General features: G+C 48.4%; 1 protein-coding gene across 4 annotated transcripts in view; it reads right to left on the reverse strand.

Moving 5' to 3' along the window:
- The window catches only part of LOC126522276 (venom metalloproteinase BumaMPs1-like), a 117,396-nt gene that overhangs the window by 70,520 nt on the left and 27,091 nt on the right, over window positions 1-19,785 (reverse strand). For all 4 annotated transcript variants that reach the window (XM_055066315.2, XM_055066317.2, XM_055066316.2 and 1 more), the window contains exons 5-6: window positions 15,632-15,670; window positions 15,429-15,553 (exon numbers count right to left, since the gene is read on the reverse strand). In XM_055066315.2, the coding sequence (XP_054922290.1) occupies window positions 15,429-15,553; window positions 15,632-15,670 (164 nt within the window). The remainder of the gene's footprint in view (window positions 1-15,428; window positions 15,554-15,631; window positions 15,671-19,785) is intronic.

A 19,785-nucleotide genomic window follows, 5' to 3' on the forward strand; every position in this document is an offset into this window, starting at 1 on the left:
CCCTCATATTTCAGGAATCACTCAACGGCTGTTTAGGCTCACATGAGTGGTAGTTGGGCAAGGCTATCCCAGTTTTCAAAAAAGGAAGCCGATCATCTCCAAGTAATTAACGCCCAATTTCGATAACAAACGTCTCTTACAAAATAATGGAACATATTGCGACGTGGTAGTGACGTTAAATAACACAGTAGCAATACTGTGAAAGACAAAATTAGCTTTTATTGGGCGAACCTGTGCCCACAAAGACAGGCTACACTTAAAGCACGATGATAGCGGGCGAACACAGTCGGCGATCGTCGAAAATCTGATCAGCGGGTCAAGCGCGTCGGCTTTTATAGACCAGTCGTCGAATGCACCAGAGTAACCGCTGGGACCCGCGTGTCTTCCACAAAGTTCTACACTATTCGCGTCGCGCATTCATGCAATCAGATTACACAAGTTGCGGGGAAAGACAGTGGATGGAACCATCGAACTCCTTTTACATGCAGGCGCGTCCTGCGCTGTGCGATAACATTTGTTAGGTGGTGAGAAGTGGCCGCCCGATAAAGATGAAGAAGTACACGTGTCAATATTTTATACTCGAATATCTCTAACTTTGTAACATCAATAGATTTTTCGCTCTTGTCAGCATGGTTTCCGTCGAAATAATTCCTATGTAACAACTTTCTATTTTCCTGCCAATCTAAATCGGAATATCCTGACTCACACAACGTGTTTAGATTTCCAAAAATCAACACCCCTTTCTTAAAGAAAGATGGTTGAACGCGAAGCTTTGCCTCATTGCACACTGAATCAAAGTTCAAAGCCAATGACTGCGCAACAAACTAAGAAATGCTGAACGATCCGATGCTATGCATGTGTGATTTGATGGCTTGTTTAGGATTGGATTTTTCGAACGTTTAAATTGAATGAAGACACACTTTGTTAAGTTACATAGCCTTTATTTTAGGTCATGTAGCCGTTGATTGCACGCACACACTCACACTTTCACGGACGACTCTACACTTGCACAGTATTGCCTTGTGATCGCTGTGCTAGATGGTCAGAGGCTCTGCCATCGTAACATGACACAGCCAGTTTCCAAACGTGATATCAATGGAGGGACACTGTTGCATCGTGGGTCGCTGCAGCATCTTCAATTTCTACAAGTAGCGATCTAGCATGAAACTCTCGATACTTTTGCCATGCTTTTTTGCCACATCGATGTTAATGTGACCTCACACGATGGTCGGCCTACTATGTGGCTTTAAGGTCTTCCTCGTTTCTGCCAGGAACGTTTCCGCGTCACAACAAGACTTGTTTGGTCGGATGTGCGCGCTGATGATCACAATACCAGTAGGCACCTCCAATGTACTAGCGTCTCCCAGACGGCTTCTGCAAGCCGTTGCCGATACACCGGATCGGCATTACGGGCACGATCGCCCTCGCGCTTACTTTCGGTCACGGCAGCCTCTGGTGCCGTGCGCTGCACCCGCGGCCTACCCATGGTGACGGCCAGGAAGGCATTGCGTGACTCACGTAATGCAGTGTACACATATGCAGTTCGTCTGGCTAGCGTGGCGTTCAACAATCTTTCTTTAACGGCACACTAAACAGGAAAATGATTTCTTCGCCATCAGTAAATTACCTTTCTATGATACCAAAAATACCACTCTTACCACGATAAGACGCTTGGTAAACCAGAAAAAGCGCAATAATGAAAGACGCGTAGCGACGCCTCCTTGAAGTTCCTTCTAGGGCCTATTTAATTATGCAGTGATGTAGATTGACAACATTGTGTTCTAAAAGAAACAAATATTAAGCATGGCAAGTTTCGGGAACCTTCTCTCAGCGATGCGGCCCAAATGCGAAAACATACTTTGGAATCCCTGACGTCACACTGACGTACCAGCGTTGGGGTTTCGGCGCGAAATTGAAATACTGATACTTCGACCTTCATTTTCTCATCTAGTAATCAGCTATCTATGCCTACGCTCCAATAGATTTGGAGGCGAAGCTTGTGTTGGCTCACAAGTGGCGTTGTCGTGGTATGCAAAAGCCCAGTTGCTCCCAGACCACATCAGCTGCGGGAAAGGGCGGTTTCATGAGTTAACTGCTGCGCCAGGGTCGGAGCGTGAGTCATTAGCGAGAATTCTGCAACCAATCAGAGCCTTTTGCTTCCGCCGGGTAGGGAGATGGCAGGGAAGGGTTTTGCGTGCTACGCCGGATTCATTGTCGTTCACTTCGTTCTCGGAAACGGATGGGGTGGCCGCGCGTTGTGTGTTTTCCCGCCGTATGGGCCGCGTTCGACGAACAACGGCGTTGTTGTTGTTTACACGTCTTTATTCACATTTTTGCCCTTAAAGGGCTGCGGTGGATTGGTTTGGGGAGTGGCGGGAGTGAGGAGGTAAGGGAAATAATTGGAGACTTAATTATCTACATCATGGGGTCTGATGCTTTCGCTGGTACGCTCGACATAAAGAAGCCTGGTCCCAGTGGCTGGAGCCTCAGGATCATCCAGGAATTCGTACAGTGATCGCCAGAGCTCGTTAGCGGTCGCAGGACTGCAGTGTCTCGCTAGCGCCCAGGTCTCTAGGGAGGTTGGTCGCCATCCCGTTGGGAGCGAAGCAGGGGCCCTTTGCCTGGGGCCAGAATACAGCGGGCAGTCCCAGATTAAGTGTTCTAGGTCCGCCCTGGTGTTGCAGGGGCTGCAGGTACCCGCACGCGAACATTCCAGGCCATAAGGGTCCTCCTTTCTGCGAAAACGCTGCACGAAGAAGGGAGTAAGGAGGGTGCCAGTCTGTACCTGCCGGAGCAGAACGTGCTGCCGACGAGTAACAGCCTGGGAGGGATGGGGAGGAATGTCTATGGCATTGGACGTAGTGAAGAGATAGCTGTGTCGGTGGCGCTTGGCTTCGGCTATTGCTTCCATGGGATCGTACCACTGACTGTGTATTTCCGTGTATTCAGGTACGTTGTTCAGTAATTGTTCGGGCGGTTTCGACAGCGCGGATAGTAGCGTGGCGCGCGCTAGCCGATGGGCCCGTTCATTTCCTGTTATACCCGTGTGCTCCGGGATCCAGTGTAACTGAAGATCATGACCTAGGTCACGCAGACGACGCACGTGGAGGCGGATTTGTTGGACCCCAGCAGTGGTTGTGCGAGTGTCCTGGCAAGCCCTAAAGGCATTTCGAGAGTCCGTAAACACTTTGTATTGGTGCTTAGCATCTCTTGGAAATTTGTTGGCAATGTGTTCAGCATGCTTGGCAAAATCTAGGATGGCATATAGTTCTGCCGTAGAGCTCTGAACGACATGTCTTGTGAGGTGGAGTTTACTGCCCCGTTCGGTTGCTTCCATATTTGTCCACGCCGTAGTGAACATTGGCTCCTCCTCTGGTCCTCCGATAGAAGCATCCACATAGACTATATGGCACCTGCCAGAATTGTCGTTGCCCCACTCACGTAGTTGCGTATATTTCTTATGGCGTTTGGCGTGGGCCTGTCTTCTTGTCAGTTGATCTTGTCCCATGTTCTTCGGCAGTGGCTTGGGATCCGCAATTGGTACGTGCTCCCAAGGGGGAGATATCCGTGGAAGCGCCGGAAGGTTAGAGATGTCATGCCCAATTTTAACCAATGTGGCCCTTCCTGCGTTTGCGGACTTGAGGGGTGTCACATGAGTATGCTCGTGCATTGAAATAAGATCAGCGATGTCACCCAAAGCGCTGCAGCTCTTGAGTGCAGGGAGTGGCGTGTACTTTGGCAATCCTGTCATTACTCTCCTTGTCTCGTTGTTGAGGTGTTCCAGAGAATGTAGCTGTGTTCGAGTGATGGGGTGAAAAGGGGCGCCATACAGGATGCGAGAATGCAGGAAAGCCTGCACAAAGTGTCTCATTTCTTTTTCTTGAACGCCCCTTGTACGCTTGGAAATCCTGCGGAGGATTTGAGTGACCTGCGTGGTGACCTTTACTGTTTGATTGCACCACGTTATAGATATACACTGCTCGTCTAAAAAGATTCCGAGTATTAGGATGACGCGCATCTTAGAATGGGTGTCTGTCCGATCGAGAGATGGACGCTTGCTTTCTCCTCGTCCTTTGACTTTGACTTTTCCCGCCATGGATAACGACAAACTCGGTCTTCTCTGGTGCTAGTGTAAGCCCTATCGCCCTCGTGAAGCTCTCGATGGTATTCAACGGCGCCTGCAGGGCCTCCTCTTGTTCTCCTAGGGAACCTCGCGTAGTCCACAGCGTCACATCATCTGCGTAGATAGCGTGCTCAATGCTTGTGATTGTCTCTAGTTTTGCAGCAAGGGCTGCTAAGACGATGTTGAATAATGTTGGAAAGATTACGGCTCCCTGTGGGACTCCAACCCCGTTATGATTATAGGAGCTGAGGTCGCTGCCTACTTGAACTTGAAACGTTCTGTCTTGCAGAAACGCAGCAATAAAGTCGTGCATGTTGCCTTTGATACCTATTTCTTGTATCGCCTGCATGATAGAGGCGTGGGGAAGGCTATCGAAAGCTTTCCTGATGTCCACCCCAACAACTATGCGAGGACACGAGGACGAGACATCGAGCACGTCCTCTTTTAGGCGGATCATAATATCCTTAGTAGAAAGACCAGGCAGGAAACCGTACTGAGTGTGAGGCAGAAGACAATTTACCTCCAACCACCATATTAACCTTGCGTTCACCATGCTCTCCGAAAGTTTGCACAGAAATGACGTGAGCGAAACCGGTCTTAAGTTTCCTAGCCAGTTCGGTGGTTTGCTCGGTTTCGGAATAGGCTTGACAATAGAGTGGTGCCATTCTCGTGGGAGAGTTCGTTCTTTCCATATACGGTTAAACTCCGCCAGAAGAGTAATTTTGCATCCTTCGGTAAGGTTTTGGATGTGCGCTGCCGTGATTGCATCAACCGCTGGTGCATCACGGGTCTTCATTCTGCGTATGGAGTCTTCGAGCTCTCTGGCCGTGAACGGCTGGTTTAGATCATCGTGTCCCTCTTGGTCATCGTCCCTCGCATAGGTTCTATTTATGGTACTATTTGACGGGGGAAAAAAATATATCTGCCGCTTTCTCTGCAAGTTCGGCATTGGTGATGCCTTCTTTCAAGGCAACACGGGCTGCGGCGTCTGAGGTTTTACGTTGCCCAAGAAGAGATCTCTATATAGCCCACGCCCTGCTTGAATTAGTCGATCCGTTGAGTTGCTCGCACACCTGCATCCAATGCTGGGAAGCTAGCTCTCCCGCACACTTCTCGATTTCCTCTTGTAAAGAGCGTAGTTTAGTTCGTAATGTCCGGGGGCGCCCCTTCGCTCGATAAGAAGACAGAAGTCTGAGCCTGCGGTTCCATAGATGCAGGAGGTGCCTATCGGGATCAGGTTGGTCCGGAAAAACCCGCAGCGTCTTAGTTGCTGTGCGCTTGGCACGTGTCATAGCTTGCGTTAAGGAGTCAAGATTGTTAACTGGGCTGTTTTCGTCTAGTAGCGTCCGATATTTGTCCCAGTGTGTAATCGTACAATCCCGTTTGTAAGACGACGGGCGCCACGAGGAACCATGTGTTCTCACTGTGATGGCAATTGGAAGATGGTCACTGCCAAGAGGGTCCTCTAGAAGTTTCCATTGGCAGGTTCTGGGTCTCGAGGACCATGTTAAGTCTGGCGTTGTGTCTGCTTGCCTTGTGTCCTGTCCGAGCCTCGTATGGGATTGCGGCAGATTAAGGAGCGATAGTCCATAATGGCCAAACTCTTCCAGGATACGACGACCGCGTGGGCTGCACATATTATAGTTCCAGGCTACGTGCGGAGCATTGAAGTCTCCACAGGTTAGAATCGTATCCTTGGGCTAGATCTTCCGAAAATGTTGTAGGTAGCTAAAGTCTACCGAGGGGCGCTTAGTCTTCCTTCGTGCATTTTCTGAACGTATGTACACGGAAAAAACAATGATTATTCTTTCGGGCGTGAGTTGAATCCGGCATCCGGTAACATTAGCAATATTCGAACACCAAGGCTCAGTGTCGAGCTTTGTGTGGGTGAGTCTTCGACCCACATACACAGCTGTGCACACAGGTGTGACAGTGTCTTCGGGGAAGCCATAGCCCTCGTAGTATGGTAAGCGTGGAATGAAGCAGTTCACCTCCTGCAATCCCAGAACGGCGGGCCTGAGACTGTTATGAGACAGGCCCCAGCGTAAAATCATGTCTGCTTTTTTCTTCTTGAGGGAGCGGCAGTTCCACTGAATCACGGTCGGGATGGCTCCCCCCACATCCCGACCGTGACCGCGAACATTAACTTGAGTGATTAGTTGAGCCATGTTGTGTGTGAGCCATCTGCGTCGGAGCTGTCTGTACAGGCACAAAGGCGCCGTATTAACTGATGCGGCCGTGGTAAGACCTCCGAAGGAGAGCGCTCCATTACGGTGCGAACGCATGTTTCGATAGCTCGTTCTATCATCGTTTGTACCCTTGACATGATGTTGTGTTCCATTTGTGCCAGGCATGCAGAGAAGATGGCTTCGTAGTCAGGCTAAACTTGTGGTTTTGGCTGCGTTTCTAGCAGCTTATGCTGGCTCTGCTCTGGTGCCCCGACAGTGAGGGCTCGAAAGGTAGTTTCATGGACTTGTCCATGAACACGTGCACCTTCATTTGCTGAGAGTGAGGCGGGGACAGACTGACCTGTAATTCTGGCGTGACTCGCTTTCGCGTGTTCTAACGCTTCGCTGTTAGCCATCTTGACGACATTAGCAAATGTATGTTTGCCGTGGTCGGAAAGCGGTTTATTTTCCGGCGGTATCGCAGGAGTTGATGTTGATGGAGCGCGGGGAGGCCCAGTGTAAGAGTTGTGTCTCATGGTCACTGTCTTTTGAGGGCGCTCATGAGCTTGCGGTTGTGATCCCATGGACTTCTGGCTTTCCTTCTGAGGTCGTTTTGACTTCACGCGCAGCTGTTTGTTGGTCTTTATGCGCTGGGGGCAGTTTCGAGCCGTTGCGAGGTGTTTACCCCCACAATTGCGGCATTTCGGCCCCTGGTTCGGACAGACCTCGTCACTGCCATGCTGCTTTCCGCCACATGTGGCACAACGCGGGCTGTTAAAATTCGGGCAATGTTGTTTTCCGTGTCCTAATTTGTGGCACGTCTCACAAGCGTAGACCTGCGACTTGAATGGGTAGACTCGTATTGTGAAAGACTTGAGCCCAATTTTGTATGGAAGGCTAGTCCCTTTAAAGGTGACTACAGCTGTGCCTTTCTCCCCAATGGGGCGAGCGCTGATAATGTCGCACTTCCGGCAGTGCAGGTTGATCATAAGCTGCTCGGCAGTCATCCCTCCTGCTTTGCGGATAATGCCCCGGATTTGATCTTTTGTACGGCCTCGTATGCTTGAAATGCAGTTCGCTTGCCATTTATTGGAAGCTGTATTAAAGTCAGAAGGGCATCTCGCGTGTCGCGATCATCGGTGTCAACCGCTATTTGATTACTCCTGTCCAAATATCTTATCTGAACGATCGGGTCAGCTTCCCTTTCATGCGTTGAGGGAGCGTTGTGAATGTGATTCCATATTGCCTCATCAATAACAATGAAATGTTAATGCATGGTTCTGCATGGCTCTTGAGGTTTTAGGATCACAGTGTGAGCGTATGAATGGCGTTGAGCGCGTGCGTTCACTTGTTTCTTTCCTGGATTGCGGCGTTTATATGTGACGCTCTTCCATGCTCCTTGTTCCCTGTCATTTCGGCGTTTATATGTGACGGTCTTCCATGCTCCTTGTTCCCTGTCATCTTCGTGAGTACAGGCCATGTCCGAGTCATACGCGTTAAACTCTGGCGTCGCGTTGCCGTTGTAGCGAGAGACGCCATGACAAAAGGCAGCCTTGGGTTTAGCTGCTGCAGCTGCAGCTATCGCGGACAGGGTTCCGCGTGCGCGTTTCTGCCCATGCTTGGCGGTGGGTACAATGAGTAGGTTTGAGACGAGTAAATCATCGCACTTGCCTTTGCTTCCCGTTGGTGGCTCAGGTTCAGCAAGTGGAGCGAACGGATTCACGTCTGGACGCAGCGGCGCCTTCCTCGAAGTGGTGGCGTCTACCATGGCGTCGGTCGAGGTGCTCGTTAGGGTTGGCGTATCCTCTGGCGTGAGGGCGTCTTCAAGCTGCTGTAACTCCATGTCCTCGGGTAATGGAACGTTTGAAGCTGCCTCTGGGTCATCCATGGCCACGGTCGATACGACTTTTGGGCCCTAAGGCCCAAAGTAACAGAAGGAAAATAGTGACTGTCGCAGACGAAAAGGGGACACGTCCGTTCAGCTCGGCCACCTGGTGCCGAGTCTCGAACAACGGCGAGAACTCGCAGCTAAATAATTACAGCTAAATCAAAGGTTAACCAAGTGAAACCAAGGCTTAACCAGGGTAAACCAAGCTTTCGCTATGCGTATCCAGTGTTAGCTGAGCTAATAAGCCGCAGCCAATCTTTTTTACGGCTCCTCTCCTAGCCCACATTTACAGAGTGCAATGGCTGCCATTTTTCTGCGCATTCCTTGTCCACACAAGCTGTCGTCTGTGTTTCAACTGCGCTTCGGTAAGGGCAAATGAAAACGCGCCAAGCGGGTCAACCCACTGGCTTTCCCGCGAGGAGTTTATAACTCGAACGACCGCAAATCTGTATTCAGTTAGACATTAATAGTTTTTATTTTATACGCTCATTTTATACACCACCACCTCAAAACCATTGGCTGCGCCGTCACGTGCCCAACGACGCTCGAACTATGCCACAGGTTTAGTCACCCAGATGGCTGCTACGTGACGTGCGCAGTGACGCACGCGCTACGTACACATTTAGTTAGCGAGAACCGTGGAGCCACCGTGGCTTCGGGGAAGGGTACTCGTCCCGCACCCCGGAGACCCGGGTACGATTGCTAAAATTTGCCGATCTTTATTTTCAAAGGCATTAGTTACTTTGTTTGCTGGAACCTCCCTGAGGAATTTTGACATGAAAGCAAGTACTTTTTTGTGTTTTTTTGTCGCTTTGCCGTCGGCCATTTTGGCTACCACCATTCTCTCATCCCGCCGCCTGCAATGCCGGATTTCGCGTAATCGGGCATAGCATGCTTTAGCAGTGAAACGTGCGCGGAGTAGTGCGGCGCGGAAAGGGGAAGTTGAGAATGCAAGTGACCTAAAAGTGCATGGCTTAGTTCTCGCCGAGCAGCCCGATATTTCAAGGTGTATTTGACCCCTTAAACGCGTAGTAGAAGAAGGGCAGTACGGGCCCGTCAAGGCGCAAGGCGGGATGTTTGTGTGGCAAGTTGTGAAGAAACTCTACAGTAAACCGAAAGATCCCTAGACTCTTTAGTTCGACATCGTTGTATCCTGCTGGCATGGAGTCATGGTTGGCTGAAATTTTCTGTTCTGAAATTGAGTGCGGTGGTGTTAATCTGAAAGATTTTCGGTAGTGTGACAACCCGTTCAATGCCATTCATCACACTCTAAGTAGACCCATCATCGAGGGAAACCTACACAGCCATTCAGCTGCCTGTATTTTTCCATTCACAGTGTCATTATTGCTTTTGAGACCGGCAAAGTCTTTCGTATGCCGATAGCCCTTGTGATTTAAAGCAGTATGAGCCTTCGAATAGAAGATGAAGAAGCGCAGGAACCTGGATACAGGAGAAGAGAAGAATGAAGTTAGAATAAAAGGCAGACCAGTTGGACGCTACTTCCACAGCAATGCTTTACGTCTATTCTGTCCTCTAAATAGGAATGCCATATTACTTTGGCGCAGCCGACAACTGACTCTGACATGTGGTAACATTCTTCGTCGAGGAGACCTTCGCCGAGAAGACCATCTTTTCGAGATAGGAAGCTCAAGACGAACCAGCGGTGGAACTACCTCGCGAACTCAACTCGGCAGAAATCGTGAACCTGGTCTTAGAGAAGGCTTCCAAGGATACTACTGAACATGTCGGAAGGGTGCTGTGAAAGTGAACTTGTGTCTGGCGATCTTTGACGAATTAGTTCTTCAACCGATGCGTCGAAAGGACTCTGGATCATGGTTTTCGACGAAAGAGGTGAGCCTCATTTTGAAAGCTCTTCAGCTACAACAAGAACAGATTGCGCAACAAAACCAACTGGTGACATCACTTTAAGCTCTCTAAACGCTGAGAAGCCGGTGACTAAATTTGTAGAACCGGATGCGTTTTACGGCATGTCTTCAAGTCCAGAAAGTTGGCTTGAATTCTATAAATGTGCCGCTGATTACAACAACTGGCACTCTAATGAGCACCAGATTACTAACATGCATAGTTACTTAAGAGGTGTTGCACGGAAGTGGTACGATCTGCACATTATTGAAGATGCTGGCAACTCTTGGAACCTCTGGAAGGAAAATTTTGTGATGATTATTCCGAAGCAACCTAGTGCGAAGATGCAACGCCGCGCTTAACTTCAAACTCAAGCAGTGCTCCCTCGTCGAGTATTTCTTTTAAAGGTTGCCGAGCCTATGATGCGCCCTTTTGCCGTAGTAGAACTAATATTGCACGGACTGTGCGCGGCAGTCCTGAAGCAAGTGCAAGTACGATCACCCAAAGCTATGGACGGGCTCCTGGAGTGCCTTCACGACATACCATCTACTTCAGAAGAAAGTAACCGCTAGCTCAAGCAGTCGCTTCAGACGAACTGGTGCGGATTGGTCAAGCCGTGATCAGCGAGAACCGAGCCACCTTGCAGGCAGCACAGAGAACTTGGGTTGGCGCACTAACAGAGGTCGGGTGAATAACGTCGACAACGACCCTGTCCCCCTACTTTCGGACACTCAAGTCTCCGACGACAAAATCTAATAAACAAAGGTGATCAGTCCGACCCGATGACAACAACGGAGACTGTTTAGTTAACTTGCTCTAGCCTATTTCCCATACCTGTCAAAGTGGGACACAGATACGATGACTTTGGTTGACAGCGGTGCTTCCGTGCCTATAATAAATGCCAAGCTAGTAGATGCAAGTCACCCGCATAGTGAGAGAGTACTACGGGTGCAAAGCTACGATGGAAAAGTGAGAATGCATAATCAGTGGGCCTCAGCAAACATCGAGTACCGAGGTCATGAAATAGAGAGTGAACTAGTGGTGATAGAGCGGGTGACGTACGACTTTCTGCTATCCAGACCAGATATAAACTAAAAATCAACGTTTACTGGGACGATGCGGTTTTAGTGGAAGGACAATCAAGGGAAGAGCCACAGCAAGATAGAAAAGCTAACCTGCGAGTTGTCAAGTGCTCGGAGGATATTGCAACGACCTACCCTGAACTGGTATGCATAGGACGCTATCCACAAGCGATGAAGTCACACCAGGTGCTTTTCTAACTAACCGACAAGACCGTCATCCGAAAACCACTATATTACATGTGAAGAGAGCGCAAGATATGTTTGAAGAAAGAAGTGCAGGAGATGCTAGACGCTGATATATTCCGGCCTTCGGTGTCCCCCTTCGCCTCTCCCATAACTATTGCGCCGAAGGAAGATGGAACTTTCAGACTGTGCACAGATTACAGGGTTCTCAATCACCAGACAGAACTTATACCATTTCCCATGCCGAAGATAGACACGATTATAGATGAGACAGGTGGTTGCCGATGTTTTTCACGCATTGCCTTGTGCAAAGATTTTCTGGCAGATTCCGCTAACCGAATCAACAAAAATGTACACAGCTTTTATCACGCCCTTCGATCTGTAGGAGTATAACCGGCTTCCTTTTGGCTCAAAAAACTCGCCAGCATGGTTCCAGAAGATGAACGAAGTCCTGAAGCCTTTCCTAGGTGTCTTTTGTAATGTGTACATAGACAATATTATCGTCTTCTCCAAAACAGAGGCTGAGCATCAGGAACACTTGTCTCAGGTATTAAATGCCTTGAGCTTGGCACACCTCAAGGTTAATTTTAAGAAAAGTGCATTCCATCGAACAAAAGTTGTGTTTCTTGGAAGAGTCTGTGGTGGCACTACGAAAAGCACCAAACAAGAGTAAGGCGCGAGGATATTCGAACTGGTAAAACCATATGACGTTCACTCATTGCGTGTATTTTTGGGATTAGCAGGGCATCTCAGACCTTTCATAAAAGCCTTTGCCATAAAAACAAGATGCCTCACCCACCTAACGCAGAAAGAAGTTCTACTTGAGTGGGATGAGGAATTTCAGAGAGTCTGCCATGATATGGTGCACAGAATTTCTGCTGACCCTATTCTACGCATACGACATTTCACTTTACCCTTTCAACTGAATACCGGTGCCTCACAATATGGAACAGGTGCATTCTTCTAGCAGAAATGCCCAGAAGCATCCGACCGAGAAAAGCGACACGTAGTAGGTTACTACAGCTGCACTCTCAAGCCACCTGGGCTCAACTACACCACAACCGAAAAGGAAGCTCTTGCCGTCCTTAAAGCAAATCAGTGCTTCCGTACGTACCTAGAGTGTGCGGAGTTTAATTTGTTCGCCGATCACCAGGCCCTCACTAATCTCTTGAATATCACCAAACCTAAGGGACGTATCGCCAGATAGATGAACTACTTGCAGGAGTTCGATTTCCCCATCTTCCACATACCTGGACCCCTTTTGACTGATGCAAATGCATTGTCAAGACTGATGACCCTGTCCAACAAAGTACAACAGAAAGAAATCAATGAAGTAAAATTGTGGAAAGGCACTGAACAACTGATTTTTATGGAAGGTCGCTATCAAGTCCCGCCAACGCTGGTTTCCAGGGATCTTTATTTGTACCGCGATAGCCCAGAATCTGGAGGACACGACGTATTTTGACGCACCTACATCAAGCTAGTCAAGAAATTTACGTGGCCTCACATGAAGGAAGACGTCAATCCGTTCGTTCATGCCACATTTGTCAAGTCAACAAAGTGAAATATAAGCAGCCTACGGATGCCATGATGATACCTTGCCACTCGAACGTGCCTTTTGAAGTTATGCACCTGCATTTCGCCGAGCTGAGAAAAGAGAAGGAGTTCGCAAAACGCAAGCTTTTCTTCGGGCCATAGATGAATGCACCAGGATGATCGCAGCACGGGCAGGAAAAGAAGATACGAATAGTGTCATCGCCCTCCTCTAACGGGATATGTTTAGGACAACCAGGACGATTGTACGTGACAACGGTCCAGCGTTCGAGAGTGAAAAACTAGCTAGATGAGCTCGAGAACACAATATATCAATCAAATTATGTGCGCCATACCATCGCGCGGCGTATGGGCTTGCAGAGCGTGCTATACGAGATATGAAACAATACTTCAGGATGTGCAATAGTGTTCCTGGCGGATAGAAATGCTCTTGAGAAACAACTGTAAGACATCACAATCGCTCCTACACCAATGGTTTAGGATGGAGCTTGCAGTTCGCTTCTTCAGGAGAAACCCCTATTCTTCAGGCAGACCGTGAACTGGGGCTGTTAGAAAATCTCAAGATCGTCGAGGAGACGAAACAGAAATCGCAGGAGGAGAAGTGGCGTAAACGAATAAAAAAATTTTGACACGAGACATTCCTCAGATATCTTAGACATTCAAGTCACCGACCTCATTCTAGTTAGAAAGGAGTAAGGGAATCCAGTGCCAAATTTTATGGTCCTTATTCTGTGACAAAGACAGCCACTGAAAAAGGGACATTGAAGACTGTGTGGTACATTGGTGAACGGGGCTCAGTTGAATGTGCTTCGATTGGAAACGTTTTCAAGTATTACCCCAGGGGAGGTTAGAAAAGGAAACGTGGAAGAGTGAAGCGCTATGAGCCTTCGAATAGAAGATGAAGAAGCGCAGAAACCTGGGGATAGGAGAAGAGAAGAATGAAGTTAGAATAAAAGGTAGACCAGATGGACGTCAGTTCCACAGCAATGTTTTACGTCTATTGTGTCCTTTAACTAGGAACGCTACATGATTCATACATCCCTTTCCGCCAAGTTGCAAGCGTGGAAACACGCTTGCAGCTTATTTTTATTCTGTGTATTCTGATCGTTTCATCAGTAGCATATTTAGGTCTTCACCCGTCGACGTTAGTGCGCTGAGTGTACTCGACCCTTCTGGCGCATTTCCTCCGAATCTGTAGAGCTCTCTTTTGCCAATGGACTGCATCATGTTATTCACTCCAAGATTATCCAGCTACTTTGCCATTTCCGCGCTTTTTCCTACGCCGTTAAACCCTGTCACGTACGGAGCTCAACTACATCGCCACTAGTTCGCTCTCTCGGAGGCGGCAACTACAACACCATGTTATCACTGCAGTAGATTGCGTTAGTACAAGAAAGGTATGCGACCTCCTTCGCCGAGACATCGTCATTTGACCCACATCCAGTGGGTATTCTTCGTGGTTATCGTTAGGAAAAAGAAGATCATATCCCCTTGTCCATAAATTACAGAACTTTAAATCAAATGATATAATCAACGCATAGCTCTTATGGCAGATATTACGATTGTTTCGATTGCGCGAAGAGCGCGGAGTTTTTTTAAAATAAACATTGCGCTAGTAGTAGTGGCAGCTACCACTAGCGCCTCGCGTGTCAACACTCTCATCTTTAAGGTTACACAAAATGGTGAAAATGGGAGCGCAGGCTTAGGAAGCTACGGATTTCCTTGAGTGTCGTTGGCATAAAAATCTGACCACAGCAACATAGCGGGATCGTGACGTTGACCATGTTTAAAAACAGGAGGGCCCAAAATGGTTATTTATTTTGACTTCAAAAATACCTAATAAAGCTAAGCTGCAGGCCAGATTGCGTAACGCAGGTCAGAACTTGTTTCAGGCGTTGGAGATGTGTCAGGAAATCGGGCGTGAACACGATAACCTCGTTTAAATATCAGATGCATGTTGGCCACTTCAGGCCTTGCAAAATAATGTCTATCATCTGGTCAAATGTGGTCCGTTCATTAAAAAGCCGAAAGACACAACATAAAATTCATACAAGCTGTCCGATGGGACAAATGCTGTGTTGCAGCGGTCAGCCTCGGCCATGGGTAGTTGGCTTATCCAGAGCGATAATTTATGGGAAAAAAGTCTGGCTCTTCCATGCGTCAATGCATGCTAGAGGACAGAGTTCCTTTCGGACAAGCTTGTTCAAACGACAATAAACAATGTAAAATGAGATTGAGCAAACTTTATGTCTAAAAAGAAGGCTGTAACAAGGATGCCCATGGGCTACTTGGCGGCTGAAAAACAACGCTAGTGAACATGTCGGTCGTAAACCAACATGCTCACGACAGCTCGCCAATAACCCGCCTTTCTGTCCCCGAAACCCGGTAAGTTCGCTGCTGCAGAGGAGCATGAGAGCTAATGTCGGTGGGAGACCATTTCTCTATAGAGCTAGCCTTGCAAATACAGAATTCTGGCAAATGTGGCACAATATCCACGTGCAATAACGTGAGGATTCCGATCTGACAAGCAAACTAGATGAAACCAGCATTAGGACGAGCATATTTACCTTGTACATGTACGGCATTATGTATTCTAGACCTTTGATCAACTTCCTTCGAAGACCCAGCGTATGAGAGTAATCGCTAATGATAGCCACTTCCACGACAAGTCCAACGGGCTCCGCTCTTGCTTCTGGTAAGAAATGAGGGTAATCAGTTCCGTGCCAGAAATGGGGATGAAGATGGGCTTGTATCAAGTAGTTATACTAACCTGGAAGGGACACATTTCCATTCGTGCGAGATTTCACTTCTGCAATAGAAGTTGAGAATTAGGCATACTGATGGGGCATATGAAGGAAAACAATTGGCAATTAAGAAAATTACAAAACGCTTGAAACCTTCGTATTGCCAATTACATGTACGTGTATATGGAAGGGGTACTTTATAGCTACAAGGAAGTCGTACATCAGTCAGATAGCAATTCAATTATTCATGCTGGAGCACAAAGATGAATGTGTGCCTGTGTAATTCATTCATGCAGACATTCACGGGAAATGTTTTTTTGCACGGTAAATTAAACGTCTTTGTCAGTGGTGCTTGTTTGTGAAGCCAATTGTCCAGTTATTTGATGAACTGCAACAAATAGAAACTACGGCAGAACTCATCTTAGAGGACTCATCGAAAATAACTGTCCACGTTAATGCAACTAGCTTTCGAGCAAAGTAGAGACACGTGGTATTTGATGTCATGCTTATTTATTATCTCTAGTGATCATTCCGAGACTTTCGTTGCTTTGTTAATATGCGGCATACTGCAGCACCATCCCACTTCGCTATGGCACATGCTTGCCCAGGTCGCCCATTATCATGGCTCCATGAATGCGACTGTATCGCACCGACGCAAGGACGTCGACAGAGCGACAAATGCGATTAGACGACAGTGAGATGACAGTTGTTCAATTATGATGACGTTATAACGACATTTGAAAACAATGACATGATGGCAGTGGGATGAGAACGAGTGTAGAACTACGATGGCGCGAAAATGATGTCATGAGGACAACCGGATAGCAAAGCTGAAGTGGCGAAGACAGCACACGCGGGACGGCATGGCGACGATGGCATGGTAACGGTCGCTTAATTACGTTGTACAAATGATGGTATAAAAGGATAGGACGATGAAGAAGGAATTTCGTCAAATAATTGTGAAGGCGTTATGCCTACGATGATATGACGTTGATGAAATGATCACGATGGCAGAATGACGTTAAGAAAGGATTGCGTCAACAGTATGACGACAACTGTGGGAAGATGAAAGGTGTGACGACCATTGCATGAAGATAGTCGGATAACGAAAATGGAATGACAATGATACAATGAACGCCACGGTAGCAAGATGACAGTATGGCAATGAAGGCATGACGATGAGTGTATGACGATGGTGTGATAATGAAGATGGCATGACAACGGTATGAGCACAATAATATGACGATGAGTGTATGACGGCAATGCGACGACGACTGTATCACAACGCCTGTATGACGACAAACCCATGATGGCAGTCAAATGGTGAATCTAGAGTAAAGACAATAACTCGAGCGCTATGGTATGACAACGCACGCAGCACAGCGACCGTCTGACGAAGACGCCATGGTTGTTATGACACGTCTACGGCGTCATAATTACGATTTATTGACGACAGCATGATTGCGATGCAATAACGTAGGACTGACCTCGATGGAATGGCGAAGGCGGAATGACAAGGACGGCATGGTGATAATGCGATGCTGTTACTGAAGTAAAGCGGATGGTTAAATGACCTCGTGATGGCACAGCATGACGAAAGGGCGACCGAGACGGCATCACGGCGACGGTATGACAACGAATGCATGACGACGAGGAAGTGACGACGATAACATGACAACGTAGAAAGACAATGTGATGACGAACGAGTGTATGACGGACATGGGACGACAGCGACTCTATCACGAAGCCTGTATGACGATGAATGCGGGAAGACAAAGCAATGCTGGCAGCTGGGTGACGAATTGCAGTAATCTCGATTAAACGATTACAACGGCATATGATGCCGTTGTAGCAACCAGTGCATGACGAGAATACGTCTACAATGGCCTGCCAATGGCGCCTTGGTGAGAGCCACCTCAGAAAGCGCGAATGGCGAGGATGCAACGACCACGACGGCTACACATCTACGAGCGCATACCTTGTGGCCCAAGCAATTACACGTCCGAAGAATATGTTTTTGCAACACATTAGGACACATAGGTCAAGATCGGTCACTTGGCGGAGCACGCGTATGGGCCTTTATAATAGGAAAGCAGTTTGTCACAAAATCCAACTTTACCCGATGGTGACCAAAGCAACAAGAGGGTGCCGGGCACAAAATGGACATCACGGTGATGGAGGTCGTAGCGTTGCTTCGCGTGGGCCGAAATTGATAGAAGTAATCCTGACAGCAAATGCGAGCACCTGTTCATCGAAGTCTTTCCCAAAGGCAAAAAGGCCAAGAGCATACTAGCACTCAACACGTACAGCAGCCTGAACCACAGAACGCAAAGTTTCAGAAGACTGTTGAAGAAGGCCAGGGACCAAGCCGGGGACAACCCGCTGATTATTGCGGGAGGTTACAACGCCCCAAACGTAGAATGGGGCTACAGCGTCACCAACGCCAAAGGCAGAAATTTTGCCACCGATGCGGAAGAGATGGGGCTCAACCTGATCACGTCCGCGCTCTAACCCACCAGGATGGGCAACTCGGTCTCGAGGGACACCACCCCAGACCTCACTTTCGTCCTTAACACCGAGGGGGCCACTTGGCATAATACCGGCGACGACCTCGGCAGCGACGATTACATTGTGGAAACATCAATAGCAATGGCCTTGAAACCACAACGAAAATGGAGAGACACGGATTGGGATGCGTTTAGACAGGTAAGAAAGGAACGTACCGACAAGACCCCCACACTATAACAATGGACGCAAAAACTCAAGGAGGACACCCGCAACGCGACTAAAGAAATAGAATTAGATACCCAGACAATCGGGATGGACACTAAGCTCGCTCACATGCTGGAAGCGAAAAGATCCATATTGCAGAGATGGACTCAATAGAAGACTTAGGAAAAAGGTCGCACCACTGAACAAGGACATTGAGCACCACTGTGTGGTACTCTCCAACCAACAATGGGACGAAGTATGCGCAAGAGCCGATGGCAGCATGACATCGGGAAAAACCTGGAACCTGCTCAAACACCTTCTTAACAAAGGTCAAACCAGGAGCTCCCAGACCAAGGCGGCTGACGAGATAGCGAAACGCGAACTCAAAACCTTCAACGAGCAGGAATTTATGGCAGGACTCGCAGAGAGATACATGCCACTCTCGAGCAGCCACGAAAACGAGGCCGAGGCACGCGGTTCCCCGTACACGGGCGTGGACAACCCCGACCTCGACGAACCCTTCACCCTTGAAGAAATCAGGGCGGTCCTTCAAAACCTGAATGGAAAATCGGCCCCAGGTCCGGACGGTATTAGTAACAAGGCCCTTCGTAACTTGGACGAAGACTCCGTCCGGTTCCTAGCAGAACGAATCAGTCAGGTCTGGTCTTCCGGTAGGATCCCACCGGAACGGAAGAACGCCACCACGGTTCTCATCCCAAAGCCCAAAAGCCCTCGGGCGTCGAGAACCTCAGACCCATATCACTCACGTCGTGCGGGGGTAAGGCTGCGGCACACGCCCTTCAGAACAGAGTCTGCAGATTCCTCGAAAACAAGGGACTGTTACCGCACACCCTCATCGGATTTAGACCCGGTCTATCAACTCAAGACACCATGATTTTAATCAAGCACCAAATCATTGATGACCGCATTAGAAACGCCAAGGCCATTCTCGGGTTGGATCTCGAGAAAGCGTTCCATAACCTCTCTCACCAATACATTGTGGACACCACTTCCGACCTCAACCTCGGCGCTAGATTCGCCAGACTTCAATTATAATCAAGAAATTACGGTACGAACCAATTCGGGACACACCATACCGTACGTCGACAAAATCAGAGTCCTGTGTATGATCGCAGAGGCTAAAGACGTGAATGCCTCTACGGTTCGGAAGCTCATCACCAAGATTAACAACGCTATCGGGCTCATCAGAAGAATTGCAAGCAGAAACAGGGGCCTCAAGGAACATAATCTCATCAAACTCATACACGCGTTCGTCACCTGTCACGTCGCATACGTTACGGCAATGCTCAATTGGTCACGATCCGAAAAAGACAGACCTAATGCCCAAATCAGAATGGCCACCTAGCAAGCCCTCGGCATTCCGACCAGCACCAGCAACGAGAAGGTGGAGCACCTCGGCATGCACAACACCCTGGAAGAAATTGCCGAAGCCCTGCAGCGCGCCCAG

The sequence above is a fragment of the Dermacentor andersoni genome, chromosome 6, assembly GCF_023375885.2.
Source record: "Dermacentor andersoni chromosome 6, qqDerAnde1_hic_scaffold, whole genome shotgun sequence".
Taxonomy (NCBI): domain Eukaryota; kingdom Metazoa; phylum Arthropoda; class Arachnida; order Ixodida; family Ixodidae; genus Dermacentor; species Dermacentor andersoni.